The sequence below is a fragment of the Lagopus leucura genome, unplaced genomic scaffold (assembly GCF_019238085.1).
Source record: "Lagopus leucura isolate 7727_CA_CO unplaced genomic scaffold, USGS_WTPT01 Super-Scaffold_100026, whole genome shotgun sequence".
Taxonomy (NCBI): Eukaryota; Metazoa; Chordata; class Aves; order Galliformes; family Phasianidae; genus Lagopus; species Lagopus leucura.
Window position 1 is genome coordinate 4,153,821 of NW_024962277.1, and position 17,723 is coordinate 4,171,543.

General features: G+C 35.6%; 1 protein-coding gene across 1 annotated transcript in view; it reads right to left on the reverse strand.

Moving 5' to 3' along the window:
• The window catches only part of CACNA2D3 (calcium voltage-gated channel auxiliary subunit alpha2delta 3), a 395,935-nt gene that overhangs the window by 308,092 nt on the left and 70,120 nt on the right, over positions 1–17,723 (reverse strand). The window contains exon 3 of the mRNA XM_042880325.1: positions 4,569–4,685. Coding sequence (XP_042736259.1) covers positions 4,569–4,685 — 117 coding nt within the window. The remainder of the gene's footprint in view (positions 1–4,568; positions 4,686–17,723) is intronic.

The following is a 17,723-nucleotide window of genomic DNA, read 5'->3' on the forward strand; positions in this document are numbered from 1 at the left end:
ATATATATATATACATATACAAAACAAAATTGATTTATTGATCAGGGTCATCAGTAATTGTCAGGCAGCATGTTGGAGTTTAACATATTGCTTACTTAGTTCATGCACACACACATGCAAATCAATAAACTGCATCTGTTAATATTACATATGTAAACCTCGATGTGTTTAAAGGTATGTACTCACACTTACATACACATCCATAAAATAAAATGTGCAAACAGACAGTATATGAATAAGCATAAACATTTTTAAAAAAGTGTAATGTGTATTTGAATCCATGTATGAACAATACAGCTCCAACAGTATATGAAAACAGTTTGAAGACAGGTGTAAAAAGCACCTGTGAGGAAAAATAAAAATCTATTTTTCTTCATTTTAAATGTTTGTTAAATGTTAATGCTGATATTCTACTCCTTGGAAGATCATTTCTCTGCATGTGGAATTTCATGATAAAAAGCTTTAAAGTCACGGCTTTCTCGAGATAAGCCCCACTGGCTTACTGATGCATGAATGCACTGAAATTGAATTACTGTACAACAGCAATTACTTCTCACAGCACAGTTATAATGAGAATCAGCTCCACAACGAACACCAGGTAGCTACGGTAGAAAGTTAATAAAATATTCTTTAATTTTTATTTTCCACTGTAGCGGTGGTAGTTACCTGAAAGAAAAATAATCCTTAACATTTGATTCACCATCTTAGAAGTAAATCAACAACCATTTTTATAGGATCCTCTTTTCTTGAAGAATGATACTATTGAAAATGAAAATTTAGCTACCTAGCTAATTAATTTTGGCTTTTAAAAAAATAAATAAATCCCTAGCAATTTATATTTCATACTACTATTTTTCACTTCCCTCTTTTCTTTGTCTTTTTTTTTATTCCTATGACAGCATACTACTTACCACAAAAAAAAATTTGAAAAAAATAAAAACAGCGAATGAACAGTTTTAATTCTACCTCATTTCTGCCACTAAGTTTCTTAAAATAGACCTTTGTCTGTAAGCACCATGCCATCGTGCTCTATTCTCTTCATTTTCCAATGACTGGAGACAGTCATGATACCTCCTAAAAATCTTACAATAAAAAAACCTCACAGCTAACTTTACATTAAGTCTGAGCAAGCCCATTTCCCCTGACTGAAATCAGTAAAAGTCCAGGAAAGATGGCTGAAGAAATATCACAAGTGACATTGGACTGCACAATGCTTTCCAACTGATTACTTGGGTTTGGCTGTAAAATTAAACCTACTGCCAAACAACTCAGGAAATATTTCCACTTGTCCCACGTTATGGGCAGTAAGACTTTTTTCCCCAATCAGAATGCCGTAGTTTTACCTCTGCATTTGCCAGTTATAACCAAAGGTAAGCGTTAGCAATCTGGAATTAAAACCATTAAAACCAATTCGTCCACGGTATTAACACAAACCCTGTCACAAATATTTAAAAATGAGATTTGCAAATTGCCTGTCTGAAATTTCATTAAGTAGGGCAGTGCTAGGAAGGAAACAGTTAACAGGAATATCCTGATCTGACATAAATCTAATGTAAATAGTGAACACTGGGAGTAGGGGGAGTTGCTTGCAAGGGTTTCCATCAGTAAGTAGATGACAAAAGGTTACATAATTGGTTTAGCACTTTCAGTTTTCCATTTATTTTATGTATCTGACAGCACAAAAATAGGACATTCTGTGATAGGATAATTGCATTGTGAAGGGTAATTCAAATGGGATGAATATGATAAAAATCACACTGAACCAACTAATCACTATGAAAAGCGATGAGACAAAGATAAAAATTCAACCATAAATGAGTAGGAGGGAGAAGAGAATCCAGTAGTGATTAGTACCTCAGAACAAGTTAATGTGTTTGAAAGTAGAAAGCAAAACAAAACAGAAAACAAAACAAAAGAAAAAAAAGAAAGAAAAAAAGAAAGCAACAAAAAAATGACCTTTCCATGCCATGCTATTTCTGTATCTCCTAATCTTTCTTGTTGACCTATTTCACAAATCAAACATTCTGTATGACTGCAGCTTCCTGAAATGTTGTCAGATTTTGCTGCATATGCTAAAAGCTGAGAAAGTGCAATGATTAAAGTGCCTCATTTAAAAAGTATTTTACACTACACTACGGATTATGATCTACCTGTAGCTAATTCAACCAGTGGTCTGGAGTGACACACATTCCTTCTCAATCGTTGCCCCACATTTCTAAGGCTGAATGATATTTAAGAATCATAGAATAGAATGGCCTAGGTTGAAAAGGACCACAATGATCACTGAGTTTCAACCCCCCTGTTATGAGCAGAGTCATCAACCATCGGACCAGGCTGCCCAGAGCCACATTCAGCCTGGCCTCCAGAGATGGGGCATCCACAACCTCCTTGGGCAGGAGTTGATCTTCATTTGCTACTTACCGGATATTAACCCCTAATCATCTAAAAGATTAATCTAATCTCTAGGTTTCAGTGCTCAGAACATTTCCACTCAAAGTTTAGGTCAAAACTCTACCGTATTAGAAGCAGAAGGATTCAGCACAGCTTTGTCTTACTGTAGAATAGGTCTTAGTCCTATATATGCTTTGCAATTCCCTTCTCACTTCTACAGGCATAAGAAAGTGAGCTGTAATGTGCCAAAGAAATAATCTGGTCAAAACTTATCAGGACAAAAAATAGTAAATTCTATTGTCAAATGGAATTCTTGCAGGTTTTGAACTTATTACCAGAGCGTGGGCAGTCACCCATTCCATCTCTGACTCCCACAAAGAACCACCTCAGATGAGCCCTGTCTTGTATTTCTGCAAAAAGTAACTTTCCTGAAAGATATGCTAGAGAAATTAACTTTAAAATGAAGCATCCCTGTTCAAACCAAGCTTCTAAATGCGTTTCCAAAGATGGAAACTGTCCTAAGAACATTCTAGATATCAGTCGGGTTATTTTGGCACTGAAGTTTGTTTAGATAGCACTATCCAAGTGCTTTAAGATTTACACAGAGCACAATAGCCTATATTGGTGCAGGAAGCTTTGGTTGCTTATTTTCCTCCCTGAGGAGTGGAAAAACTCCATCTATGTGAAGAGGCCAAAGCAGCTCTATACACTTCACCACCATTGGAAAACATTCATTATAAAGCTGTAACTGAGAGAACAAGTGCTCTTCCCCGCAGTGCTCCACACCTATAGAAAAGGTGTTCTCTTCCACTCTACACAGCTTGCTGTCACTTCTAGCTCTAGAGGATCACTGCTCTAACACCTGGACATTTTTACAACATCAGGGCACTAGTTTTCTCTAGAGAATACGGAAAACCATCCCTATATAACCAGTGTACCTCTGAAGGCAACTTGCAGGCTTCTGGAAGCTGTTGCATGTACCTTAAAGTGCAGTTTTCCCTCTGAAAAACAGAACATTAAAATGGCACTGTGGGGTTTCCATGTTTTTTTGTCTTTCTTTGCTTCCCTGCCAAGTATGCTCAGCTTACAAGCTGAAATATGTTTTAGTTTGCTGCCAACCCAGAAAATTCAGCCTCTAAAAGAGCACCAAATTCCTTCCTCCCTTTTGCACTAAAAATAAAAATGAAAGGCTGAATTGTATTTGCAGCTACGCAAATGGAATTCCCTTCCTTGGGTGATGCTTTTAGCTTCACAGTTTAGATGCTGAGACCTCCATCTCAACTGAACAGACATATGACCAAAAGCAAGGTAGATGACAGCACGGAGCATCACCACAGCAGATTGTCAGCTCATTGACACTGCTGATACAACAGGAACTACAGCTATAGGCAGCCACCTAAATTTCAAAGAATAATGTAAAACGAAGAGTAGAACAGGAATACCTGATATTCTTTAGGAAAGTGTAACAAAAAATAAAATAAAATAAAATAAAATCCTATTTAATGCAGAAGAACACAGGTGTGAGACTTTTTCCTTTTTCTACAGTAAATCTAATAAAATACTGAGCACAAATAAGGTGTCAGAATGGAGTTTAAAAAAAAAAAAAGAAACAACAAACTACTCAGGCCTGCAGAAGTACATACAGTAGGTAGCTACTGTAGACTGTTGATAAGTTGCCTTTACAGCTATGTACTACTTACCACAAATAAAAGAGTTTGGGGTTCATTCCCATATGAAGCATTTTCAACTTTTTGTTTATTTGATCTAGAGAACAGCTATTGAAATCAGAAGTTTCTCCCAGTAATATTTTTGTACTAGAAAGCAATAATATGAAGTCTGCTTTGGTTTGATTATGTGAATTCTAATATAATAATGCACAACCATTTGTAATAGATATATTTTACCAAACACAAGTGATAGCTTACCAATCCATATGGGAAACAGGTAGTCCAAACCTTGCTACACACTTTTGTGTTTATCTATTGATGCTATAAAACATTTATATATATTCTCTGGAGAACTGATTCTAAAAATATTTCCACATTAAAAATACTTCTAAAAAAACTTTAGTGTTTCCATTCCATTTTCAACTGCTTGTACATCTTCCAGAGCAGAGCCTAAATTCCATGCTTAGTTTGACATTAGAGAATGAAATATCAGACAGCTCTGCTGCTTACCCGCACAGCTTCAGACTTTTTATGAAACATTTCTTCCATATTCTTTGCTAACTTTTTCACAAGCTGAAGGCCGTCGATTTCTTCTATTGCAACGTCTTTCTCATATTCTTTGTATTTCTGAGGGAAGAAATGAAAAAAAAAAAAAAAGAGTTAAGGAAAAAATTATTCAAGGAACCAGTTGAAATTTTGACAACTAATGATTGGTTTCTTTTATGCTGTTGCTGATATTCTCTACTTATTTGATGTTTATTTGTTGACAGAATGCTGCTAGGCAGAAAGACACTGACATTCAGAAGAAACAATGGGGTTAGTATCAGAACTCTGCTAAGAAAATACAATAGAAATATTTATGCTATGCATAGTAGGAATATATTTTCCTTCACAACAGTTAAATTACCCCTCCAGACAACCAAACATCAAAATATTGAAGAAAAAAATCTCTGTATTCCATTCTAAAGTATTTTAAACCAATGATACACATATGTCTTCGCCATTTAGAAACCTCCTTCACCAATGAAGATCCTGCAAATATCTATTTGATGTGGTTTACAAAATCCTTAGATTAGGAATACTTACACTATAAGCATGTCTACATGTCCTTAACTTTCCTTGCAAGGAAAACCCGTCAACAAACCACGGAAATATGTGCCCTTATTTGAATGCAAAGCATCATTTGCACAATATGGATGAGCATTAACTTATGGTCTCTTTCACAACATAACTCTTAGACTGAAAATACATTCAATTTTTATCCTCTTTATTTTCTGCAAAACAACCGTTTTTTTAATCAGTGTTTATAAGTGAACCTTGTAAGAATATAATGTACAAAAAAAAAGTGTAATATTCTCTGGAGCCAAATTTCAAAGTGTTTAATACAGAGACTGTTTCTCCTACTCACGTTCACTCCACTGTATTTTTACTCTAAGTGCCGAGACAGTAATATTAAGTAAATTCATGAAGAACATTTGCCTTTGCAATAATGATTTCCTCCAAAACATATGCAACATTAGAGAGAAGGAAGAATAAGGAGATAGAAGAAAAATGGCTTAAAGCATCAGGACAAACATTTTAGTGATCAAAACAATGAGCAAGGACCAGTCATGTCCTGGCAGGTGACAGAAGAAAGGAATTTACTGTAAGAGAATTCCTATGCATATTGTTCTCATTTCTTTCAACTAATTTTCAAGGCAAATGACACTTTGAACCAGCTTTAATCTGAATACTTATCTGTAAAAGCTTGCATTCATGTTTTGATAGGAAAATTTGATAAAATATCATTTGCAGACTATGCCATAAGAAGGTTAACAATGTCATCAAAAATATTTAGGATATTGAATTTTCATATTCTGTAATTTTCCTATTCCAGTAATTAATTTATTTACTTTTACATTGCTTCCTACTATGAGATTATTTTATTTCAGACTTTAATATTAATCTTGTAATATTTATGAAGCCTCAAGCAGACTGCCTGCATTTTGTTCTTTGGAGGAAAGCAGGATGATTTTTTTTTTTCCCCCTTTCTAGCTTTTTTCTTCCACATGCCTAAAAACATTTTTATTTCAACTCTGCAAGTCCACTACTAAATTCAGCTCAACTCCTATAATCCATTCTGAAATACAGATAGGTAGACATATAGGATAGCATGGTGATTTGTCTAAAATAAATTAATCTTTTTTTGCGATTATTGGAGAAAACAACAGAATGCAGTAAACAACAGGGAGGCAAATATTACTGCAATGAAATGTGATAAAATGGACTAGATTAACAGTAAATTGAAAACACTCCCAGTTAATTAATGATCTCAAAGTCTGCTCATGTCCTACAGGATTAGAAGCTTTGGAGAATATAAAACAAGTGACAAAACGCACTGCTATGAACATCATATTTATTATGTCAACAGACTAAGTACAAATTTGACTCATTTATTTCAAGCTGCACAGGTCATGTTCAACATATCAGAGTCTGATAAAAACTGCTCCCTGCAGTATTGATCTTTGAATTCTTAGAAAGTATTCTAAAATACATCCCTTCAAGAGGCTGTTTACAGGTCTCCAGTTGTATTGATTTAAGCTTTGCCGTTAAGTGGAGAAAATCAGATTATTCACTGCATTTGTTGGAAAATTACGTTTTAGAATGAAAGTCAACATTTTCTAGCCACAGAGAATTGCATCATATAGTATCTTAGGTTACTGAGGAAACATATTAAAAACTCAAATTTCTCAATTTTGAGTAACTTCTGTTATTTGATAATTAACAAGTCGTTTCCATTCAAAATAAGTGTGATACTACTCAGTACATTGATTCATTTTTCCCTAACTTAAAGCCAAAGTTCCAGCATTAAAAAAAATATATAGGGGAAGAAAGAGATATTGTTTAAATTATAACAACAAAAGACCACACATCTTGCATAGTGCTCATCCAGCCAATTGTAGGAAAACTTAAAGAGCAATTGCAACAAGCCAGGAGTATTTACTTGATCTGCAAGACTTTGGCAACTGAGGTGTTTACTTAATATGTATTTTATATTCAGAATTTCATTGCCATAAAAACAATTCTGTTATTTATTCAGCCATCAGTGGAAGGTTCAAAGACAGCAGAAATGATGTGGCCAGAAAGAACAGCAGCTGGTTTTAGAATTCTTTTGCTCTAGTGACTGTTCATGGAGGGAAGAGGTGCCAGCTTCATTCGTGCGTATCCATGAACCTCCTCTCAGTACTGAATGTTCTGGAAGATGGTAATTTTGTTTGAGTCTAGAAAGATGCTGACCAACAAAAGTATGAACACAAGAAATCTAAATCAAAGCAGATATGAAAAAACCAACACAATAAATCTGCGACAAAAAAAAGTCATTAATAATGGATCCTCTTCCTCCCACCACTCCTACTGCTGTCTGATCTTCAGGGTTTCATAGTTTTCTTGACACTACAATTTAGAGTATACATTTGCTTTTAATTTAAATAAATTAGCTAAAACAATGCAGATGTTCACTCAAAATAAATTCAAACAAATTTTAAAATACAGTTATTTTATTTTAATGTAATCCTGAAAAAAACAATTGCAATTTTACTGGCACAGTCCCAAGGAAAAAACTACTGGGAAAATGCTGGTGGAAAATACTCAGCTTTTGGCCTGGGTTATCCTTTATATTGCTTAGTTGCAAACTACCTTCATACAGTCACTCTGAATAACTCTTTCAAACAATGTTTTAAATCAGCCATTTTCTCTCCTTTGTCAAAAATGTAAACTAAATAACTGATTTTTCCACAAAAATGTATCAAAAGTTAAAGTCATGGTTGGACATTTCTTTCGATAAGCAGTCTTCCAGTTGTCAAGAAGACTGAGCAGATACAACTAAGCAACTTCTGGTTTGTTTCTTTTTGTTAGCAAAATCCACATTTGCTAAGAAATTCTCCACAGAGACATGAACATTCATCATTTGACACAGCAGACAAAAAATAAGTTATTTCTGCAATATCTGTTTTGCCACATCATTTCACATAAGTACCAGGCAAAGACAGACAGCACTTCACTGTCAGAACTTCTAATGCTGTTCATGGATTTAGTTTAGGGGTCTTTTTTGTTTTGTTTTCCTTCCTCCCCCCACTTGCATGGTAAGCATTCATCTAAAATCAGCATACCATAAAGGAGTCCACACGAAACGCATGTCTGAATCACTTATTGCAATCCAAGCATTTGGCACTGAAGTATAACAAACGCCAAATAAACAATAACAACATTAATTATGATTTAAATTAAAAAAATGCAGATTGAGTGAATAAGAAGGAAAAGAAATACTCTCTTGAAGAAAGACAACTTCAGAAAGATACCACAGATCAGCTACAGTTTGAATTATTTTCTTCTGGGACAAATGTGATAATTGTGTTCCTGTTTGTATCTACCTATAAACTTTTATCAAAATCCTGATAATTGTGTTGTATGCCAAAACATTTCAAGTTACTAACAGGTGTGTAAGCAGCTCTCAGCATCACTCTTTGTACATGTGGGTACTTTGAACACAGGCAGAACCATCTATGATGAAAAGTCCTCCCACTCCCAGTGATCTTCAGAGGAGGCAAATATCACCACCATCCTGATTAAAGAAGTATATTTACTCAACGCCAACTCTATAATAAGCCTTCAAAAGCAATCTGTGTTGCATATTTAGGAATGGATATAAGCCTCTGAGAAGTATTCATAACTATATCTCACATATTTGTACATAATTATAAATGTGGCTATTTGAGATAGTGTTTTTGTCACGCATACATTGCAGGTTGATATATGAGTGCATTATTATTTTATAAAGGAAAAGTAGAACCAACATGCAAATGAAAGTTGAACTATACATTTCAATCGATCACTTCCATGAAAAAAAAAAATGTTTATTCAATGTCATTCATAAAAAACACAAACCAAAAACACATTCAGATGTTCAAGTCTCAAAACTTCAAATGTAAAATGAGATTATAGAAACACACACACAAAGCTCACATTGAATTTTCTATGTTTTCCTCATATAAGAATTTTTGAAATGCATGCTGTTAACTCTACTGAACAAAATTTAAATGGCATTTATTCAGGGTGCTTTAAAACTCTTACTCATTTTTTAGTTATTTTGCTTTTAGTCATAAAACTCCAACCCCACCATTACTGTGGAGCAGACTGACAATGTAGTTGCACTATGTGCTGCCTTCCACCATTAATAATTCTACGGAGGATAGAGGAGATATGAACAGAGACACAAACTTGGAGAGCTCAGGAAAGCTCAAATCTTCTGTCACTTGAGCTCTTGCAGTGCTCTTTCGTACTAGCACACAACCGCTCTGTATGTAAGAGCTCACAGAGCAATTTCCTGCAGATGATTTAAAAAAACAAAGCATAGTCTTTAAATCCTTCATTACAAGTGAGGGGTCACTAATTAAATACGTACTGTTTGAGTAAACCTGAATTTGAAGCCAATGAAATAGCAGTCTCCAGAATTACATGTGCATGAGTGTGGGAATCTGAGCATTTCCACTGAGCAGAAGGGTATTCAGATGGTACTACTACAGCAGAGACATCAACTACAGATGGTGCACTCCTTTGATAGACTCATCTGTGAATCTCTCCTTAGTAAAAGATTTCTGTATTTCTCCATTATTGCAATAATCTCAGGGTGGTGTTTTGGGGGGTTGTTTTTTCAGTTTTGTTTAAACAATATTACTGTTAAGTTATTGCCTGCTCCTCCTCACTCTAAAACGAACTTGGTGGAGCAAGATTTAATGTCTTAACAAAATAAGCAATATTAGATTTGTCCTTACTTTGCAGCCAATGCCTGCTGAGAATTTATGAACAAAAACATTTTGGTTTAAAGCCTGCATAAGATTTGTCATTCACAGATCTCTAAAGACTTTATAAAAGAAAGGCCTAACAACCTCAATTCTGTACATGAAAATATTGAGACAGATAAATTCAGCAACATGCCCAAAGTCCCACAACACTTTACAGCAACAAAGAGTTGCTCTCTTGGTTACTCTTCCAGTGCCCTGCCTGATAGACCACAGACAACATTGTTAACTCCAGCTTGATCTATAAGGAAGTACAAGTCACAATGGCATATTTTTCCTTACCCTGACATTAAAGACCTCCTTGATAATTGGAAGTTTGTGTTACACCACATTACACACTCCTATTAACCTTTACTGAACCTCTTTGTGTTGATGAAATCCATCAGCAATGACCAGTGTGATGGCATACTCATTTTCTTTTCTACAGGGAAATCTTTATTCACTTCATCAAATGACTCCAAGGAACTCTACACCAGCCTGTTTTGTTCAACCTTTGTCACTTATGGTGAAACTCCTGCTACCTCAAACTCCAGTTTAGCCACTTCATAAAATAATGTACACTTTGAAATGCGAAGTATGGAAACATTTGTTGTACATTATTTTACTACAATCAGCTGCACAGAGTTATACATTTTACACAGTAACCAAAGATCAGCTTTCAGCTTACCTGGGAGATTTGTTATCACTGGAAGACTTGAAAAGTGTAGGTATTGTTTTTCTTGTTGTTGTTGTTTTAAGAGCCAGTTAAAAACAATCATTAAAAGCTGCTTTAGAAATTTATCTTGTAGAGCCTATTCTCGTAATTATATACACCTTTATTTTGTCTTAGAAGAGAATGTCAAGTCATCATTTAGCTCCAAAAAGGAACATTCTGAAACTGTTCTACAGACTTCTTTTTCCATAGATGTGCTCTTGAAAACCCACTGCAGTATTTCACATGAAATACTTAAAAACATGAAATAAAAAAAACATAGGTATAAATCTGAAGGACCACAGTATAACTCAGTCATCCAAGGGAAAGCCACCATTTTCAGGTGAAAGCAACTATTAGGAGCACGTACATCTCACCTGCTCCTCACAAAAGTCTGAAGAAGTGTGAGAATGTGCCCTTTCATCCTGGACAGCTGATCTGAGTCACTGCTGATTGAGAAGCAGGGAACCTGATAACCTACTATTTACATCCATTTCTCAGCTGGGACAACATACTGCAACATTTTCTTTTGCACATCAAACTGTATCATCCTTCTCTGAAAGCCTTTATGGCTACCGGAAACAAGGACAACTAAAGAGATAGCTTGCTTTGTGCTGAAAGGTCACAAGACACATCTACAAGGTAATTCATTCAATCAGGCTTTTTTATAGCATTTTTCTCATTATGCTTCCTTTTATCAGTGTGTCTGTCCATCTCCTTTTTGTTCCATTCTGGCAGACCTATGTCTGTCTCATCCGCAGGCGCTGCTTTGGGTATCAGTATCCCCATATACATTTATTAGACAATGCCTATTTTCCACTCCAAAAAAACAAGTTAGATAGTCATCTCCTCACCTTCCATAGTTGCCCCTAAATTAGTTACAAAATAAAATGAGTAAGGAAGAAAGCAAGAGATTAAGGTGGAGTAAAGAGAAAAACAAAATGCACCCTGAAGAGAAATATTGCGTAACAAATCTCACACCTCATGGCAAGATGAAAAGGTGCCAGTCTTTTAAAATAGCTAGGGGTAACTTTTTCCTCAGGAAAACAAAACAAAACAAAAACACGCAATTTCAACTCCTTGGGAAACTGAAAATCTGCTCATGATTTGCAATGCTTTCTGGAGCTAGCATTCATCTGCTCAGATAATACTTTTAAACCTTTACTCTTTGTATTATGTGGTACCTTTGACATTAACTTCTAAACGGGTTTTAATTCGTTGACTGTCCCTATGAAGGACATGGCATTGATTGCTACTGCAATATCTCATCATTGCACTTTTCTGTATCCACGTGATAAAAGTATTTACATTGATTTTGGTTTTTTAGACAGATACCAGAACACTATATATCAAAGTGGACTCTCCTAATTACAACAGAGAAAGTCACTTCTGAATAGCTGAACCCTGGCATCCAAATTTAGGCTTCCAATTTTTCACTATAATTATTGAAGATGAAAAATGATTTCCTTCACAAAAATTTAAACTCCTCTCTGTTGTATCAAAGCCAGCAATACCAATATGTTCTCAGACTCTCTGAAAACTTGACCACCTCCACGTTGTCTCTATGCTGTTGTCCTGAAAAGAATTTATCAGGCTAACCATAAAAGTTAAGAATTTGGAAACCGAAAGTATTGCACTCGGCACTGCCTGGAAGTGTGAAAGCACATTTGTTGTCTTGCATCACAAGCACTGCATGACAATGATGCTCTGCACGTTCCTGTGTGATTTTCAGTCACTTGTAAAAGTTCCCAAGAAACTGCACAGGATGAGTAGCTTTTCTGTACTTTTAGTCTAGAAGGGCATATTCACAATGATTTCTTTCAAAGCTCCACAACAAAACGTAAATATGCAAGAAAAATGAAGAGTTCAACTGTTAAACAATTCCCAATCCAACATATAATAAATACCTTTGAAAGACTGTTATGTGATACTAGTCAATCTGTACAACAGGTCTTGCCCACATCTTTATTCTCTTTGACCATTTAGCTATACTGCACACTTTCTTAAAGTGAAATCTGATGTATTTGTAGGATCATTAAGGCTGCAAAAGACCTCTAAGATCATCTAGTCCAACTGTCAACCCATCAGCACAATATCCAGTAAGCCATGTTGTTCACTGTCAAATCTACACATTTCTCAAACACCTCCAGGTACAGTGACTCCTCTGTCACTTCTCTGGGCAGCCACCCTACCCCAAGCCTGTCACACTGGATGGGTTCCTCATGAGTAAAGTGCAGGATGCTGCACTTGTTCTTGTTGAACCAAGTTGAACCTCACATGAAGTGTGAGGGACGTTCATTTTATTTACAGCGTTTTCTATGTACTGTGCTTTCTACATACAGTTAATTCAATACTACAAGCACAAGCATGGAAATGGTTACCAAGGTTTTGACTGGTTCTTGTAGAACTAGAAAATGTTCCTGTAATTTAGGAACTCATTAGTGATAGTGTTTATATTGCCAAAAATAAACAGTGTATTACATGTAGGTTATTGACATAATGCATAGAAATAAAACATTTAACACAAGAGTCTATAATAGAACGCATGAACTAACATTTATCAAAAGACACTGAGCTTTTGTACTAAAAAGTATCCAGCAAGAGCTCCGTTTTGCTTGTCGGTGGATCACTATTGATGATAATGTGCCTAAGAATTAAAGATGTATCAATTTGCATAGCAGAGAACAGAAGCCGTGAATAATAGCCAAATCAATACTATGAAGTCATAAAGAATACAGTGTGCTCTCCTGTTTGTAATTAATTTACTTTTTCTCCTTTCATACACAAGAGAAACTTAATAAAGGAATATTTTAATCACATTAAAGTTTCTAATTAGAAAGAGAACACACAGTGGTATCTCTCTACCATATTTTTTCTGCTCATATGCTTAAAGCACTTAAAGTATTACTTTGTTTGCACACATCTACAGAAAACAGCTTGTGTTTTAGGAACATATGCCTATACTGAGTAATGTTTTGCAGTACAACCACTTGAGTGCTTGTTTCCTTAAATGCAATATCTTCTTCTAGTGAGGATGTTCATTATCATAAACAAGTGATGATGTCTACAGTCACATTTCTGCAACAAATACTCTACTGGAAATAGATGTATAGATATAGTTTAAGCATGGTTTGGTTCATTATAATGCAACAGAAAGCCTTAGCACTGAGAAATTATATTCACTTACACTGAGGCTTAGCTTGTCCTATTCAGCTCCACTGGTTAATGAAATAATGTCTGTTTTAAAATTAAAAAGAACAGGTTTAAGTGATCAGCATCTAGCAGTGGCAATCTCTCCTTGTAAGGAAAGAAGTGGTCCTGTTATTTCAAGAGACTTTCCCTAGGCTGGCCAGCCTCTGCAAGAGCAAACAAGATAAAACTCCTGGTTCTCTGGCTTTAAAAATAGTTTTACTATATTCTGAGAAGCAGAGTTTTAACAGCCATTTTGTTGGAATTCCATTAAGTATTATTTTTGCACAAACCAAACTTTAAAACTTAAACTGCCATTAATGTGTTCATAAAGACAAAGAAATTAAAATTTCCATTGCTAAGATACGTCTCCATGACAATATTCAGCAAACTGCAGTCAGCAATCCATTACTACTTCATTGCTTGATAGAAATATTCTTTTCCCACAACTGCCTAGCCCTCAGAACCTGGAAACCACCAGAATTGCATGAGCTGACTAGTCAATCTATTGATAAATTCCTCCCTGCTCACCGCAAAGCACTGACCCTGGTGAACTGCATTCACATCTCTTAGACAGCGGTAATTAACATACACTTAAGTTAAAATCACAGGGCTCCTACTGAAGCAGGCAGAATAAGCCAGGTACTTAAAGCCATCTACTTATCACTGAGGTTGCCAGTGGCCACTTATAGCTTTCAGCAATTTTATTAAAGTAATATCAAACTCAAAAATCTTTAAGACTTAGCTAGACCTTTGGTTGTTTACCAGCAACTGTGTAAAAGATTCATAAATGAGGGCCCTCAGATTTCTGAAATAGCTTTTCTGTTTAAGAAATAATGCATATAGCCAAGGGCAAAATCATCTTTTAATTTCCAACATCAGATTTTATCATACTAACTAATGAGAAGGTAAAATATTTAAATTCTTGTCAAATTACACTCTGCAATAAAAAAATTCTGAACTTATTTGCAGGTTTCTTTCTTTCACAAAAATACAACTTGTCCCTTATTGCTACACACATAAAACATTGTGCATCAATAAAATATAATTGTGGCAAATGGACACTGTTTGCATTTGGAGGTAGAACAGAGCATGTGCTGCGTGCACAGGACTGCCAGAGGCATACATCTGTTTGTGCAGTTCTAGTTCAGTAGTTTAAGGAATGAAGTATCACCTCATTACAGAACTGCCATGTATGAGTGAATTTGTGGAGCTTGCCCTCCTCACAGTCAGACAGTTCTAATCTCCTCGCAAACCGCAGTGGCAGCACAGAGATGAAGTGTTAAGCTTATCGGGCCTCATCTGTACCATCACCTACTTAGTTAAACCCTGGCCATCCATTTCACTGTCATTTCTTTGTTCCAGAGGTGCCTGAATGCATAATAGCCAATACCCAAAGATACAAGATACCTTTAAGCCTTTCTAAGATCACTAGCATTATTTTTTTTCAAAGGCAAACTGAAAGCGATCCACTAGCACCATTTTAACTACTGGTTGGACTACCTACTATTCTTATATTAGATTCTACCTTGTACTGTTACTACATATTCCATTACTAAAAAACTGTTCATGTACTGTAAATTAACTTTCAATATTTGCATGAAATTCTTACCTTTGAAAAAGCCTGCGTTATTATGGCAGTATCACAGTTGGAAAGGGTTCTGTAAATGCAAATTTTATGTCATAATAAAGACAACCTTGGACTCACCACTGTTTTGGGGCATCACCAAGCAAATCAACAAGGAGCTCCATTTCAGTCAAAAAATAGTCAAAAAAATTTTAAAAAATTTTTAAAAAGACACTGACAGAATGCTGCCTTTGATTTGTTCAAAATAAATTTCTCATTTTTCACATTTCTTTTTAGCAACACAATTCTGTTTTCAAGATCACGATACCTCATGGATCTTAATTTCAGGAATAAGATCCAAAAATTTACGTACATGGAGCAGTATTTCTATCATCAGCTAAAGGAGCCTTTTCCTGTCTTCCAGTTATTGTCGAAGGATAAAACAGTTGCCCACCATATTTTCTTCTAGAGTAGCAGGGCTAATGCAGCTTCTAGATTACTGTCACAGGTACTGCTGAGATGCACATTAGGAGACAGTGATGTCTGAGAGCTATAGACAGGAACAGGGAGAAGACTTTGTACAGATGTGCTTGGTCTCAATGTTGCTGGGAATGCGCAAGCTATGTGTTTCTTCTCCCCAAATAGGCTTACATAACATTTTCATATATAATCTACACCAAAAGTCATCTAAAGGGATTTTTTAAACGGAAAATGATCTTTTGCAGGCAAAGGCTGCATGCAGTACTTTTCTATTTTATAATCAACAAAACCTGTAGGGATTTCTGAGTGTTATCAATACCATAAAGGTACCAATGATGCCATCTTACGTCTCTAGATGCCTCTAGAACATACTGAGCAGGCCTATGTTGAAAGGTGCTGTAGATAAAATTGGAATGTTTTCTGGTCTTAAAATAAAACAAACAAAAACAGACTAAAAATCACTGTTCATAGTAAGAAATTTGGTTTTGGCTCATTCTTCAAAGTTTTCCTGTTCCAACTGGAGATTAAGAGTCAAACCACAAGAACACTGCCAATCACTTCATCACTAGCTTCTTGCAAGTGAGGAAAATAGAATTATACATTTATGGGAGAGACAAAGAGGGAAGGTACATTTATTGCAGGAAATCAGATAATTTTGCAGTAACAGCTTACATTAAAGGATGCTGATTTGATTCCTGTAAACTCTACAGCTTTCTGTCAATACTGCATCCTTCAAAAAGTCAAAGCGTGAAAATATTCCATTCACTCCAGCCCATTTACATTTTTACTTCAAATGAAAAGGTTTGGCAATAGACTTAGAGGAGACATGGTTGATAGAAGTTTGTTCGCAACAAGAAGTATGCAATTTAATGAACCCACTTGGTTAAGTAAGTAGAAATTGTTCAGGTGTCACAAAAAGTGAAATAGTATGGAATCTGCAAAAAGCCAACAGTGCCCCAGTAAGAAGCCGTTGTTACTGAAGATGATGGACCAGAAATTGAATAATGTTGGATATTCAAACTCTGGTAGTTAGTATTACATAAAAACACAAGTTTTTAGCAAACTAATTTTTTATCTCATGTTCAAGCTTTCCTGTAAAAGGTAACTATTGGTTACAGAATTACAACTCTTTGGTGACTCTGATAGCTGGGAAAATATTTTCCACTACATTTTGTGATCTTCTGCCATAAAAGACTGAGCATACCAAAGTCACCAGGTATATATTACTGAAGAGTGACGCATTTCCCCACAAACTTTTATTCCTCAATTAGTGGCTACAAAATCACCCAACCTCTATCTCTTCTGGTGAGCCATTAACTTCCCACTAAGAATACCAGCACTAGACTATTATTTTCTCCCCATCTGGTTCTGTTGACCCAGTGTCTAAGATTACCCTCTGGAAAAGAAAAGCCACAGGACTAGAACACAGCATGTTTCTGAGAGGCCCTCACAGAAGTCTCTGGTTACTGTGGGATGACAAGAGAAATGCCAAAGCACACAGCAGCACAGCTGACAGGAAAATAATGTCCCCAACAACTGTTCCTGGATATTTTACTGTTATTGCTTCTGTAACCCTCAACTCTTTGTTCCATTAATTAGCATGCAGTGGCTATAATCCTCCCAGAAAAAGTCTTTGTTCCCAGATAATAATTTAACTAACAAGCAGAAACATTTTACACATTTAATAACAACAAATGAGTCAAGATCACCATCAGCTCGTCATCTTTGACTTTGCCTGGAATTCTTTCTAACACAGTTCCCAAATGATACTTTTTACTATAACTACACACAAAAAGATAAGTAAATTTAGAAATCCCCTTCCCACGACTCCTGGAGCCAAACTTCTGCAGGTAGTCTGTGAAGAGCTGTTCTGGTTCCAGAAACTGAGATTCATTCGAGGG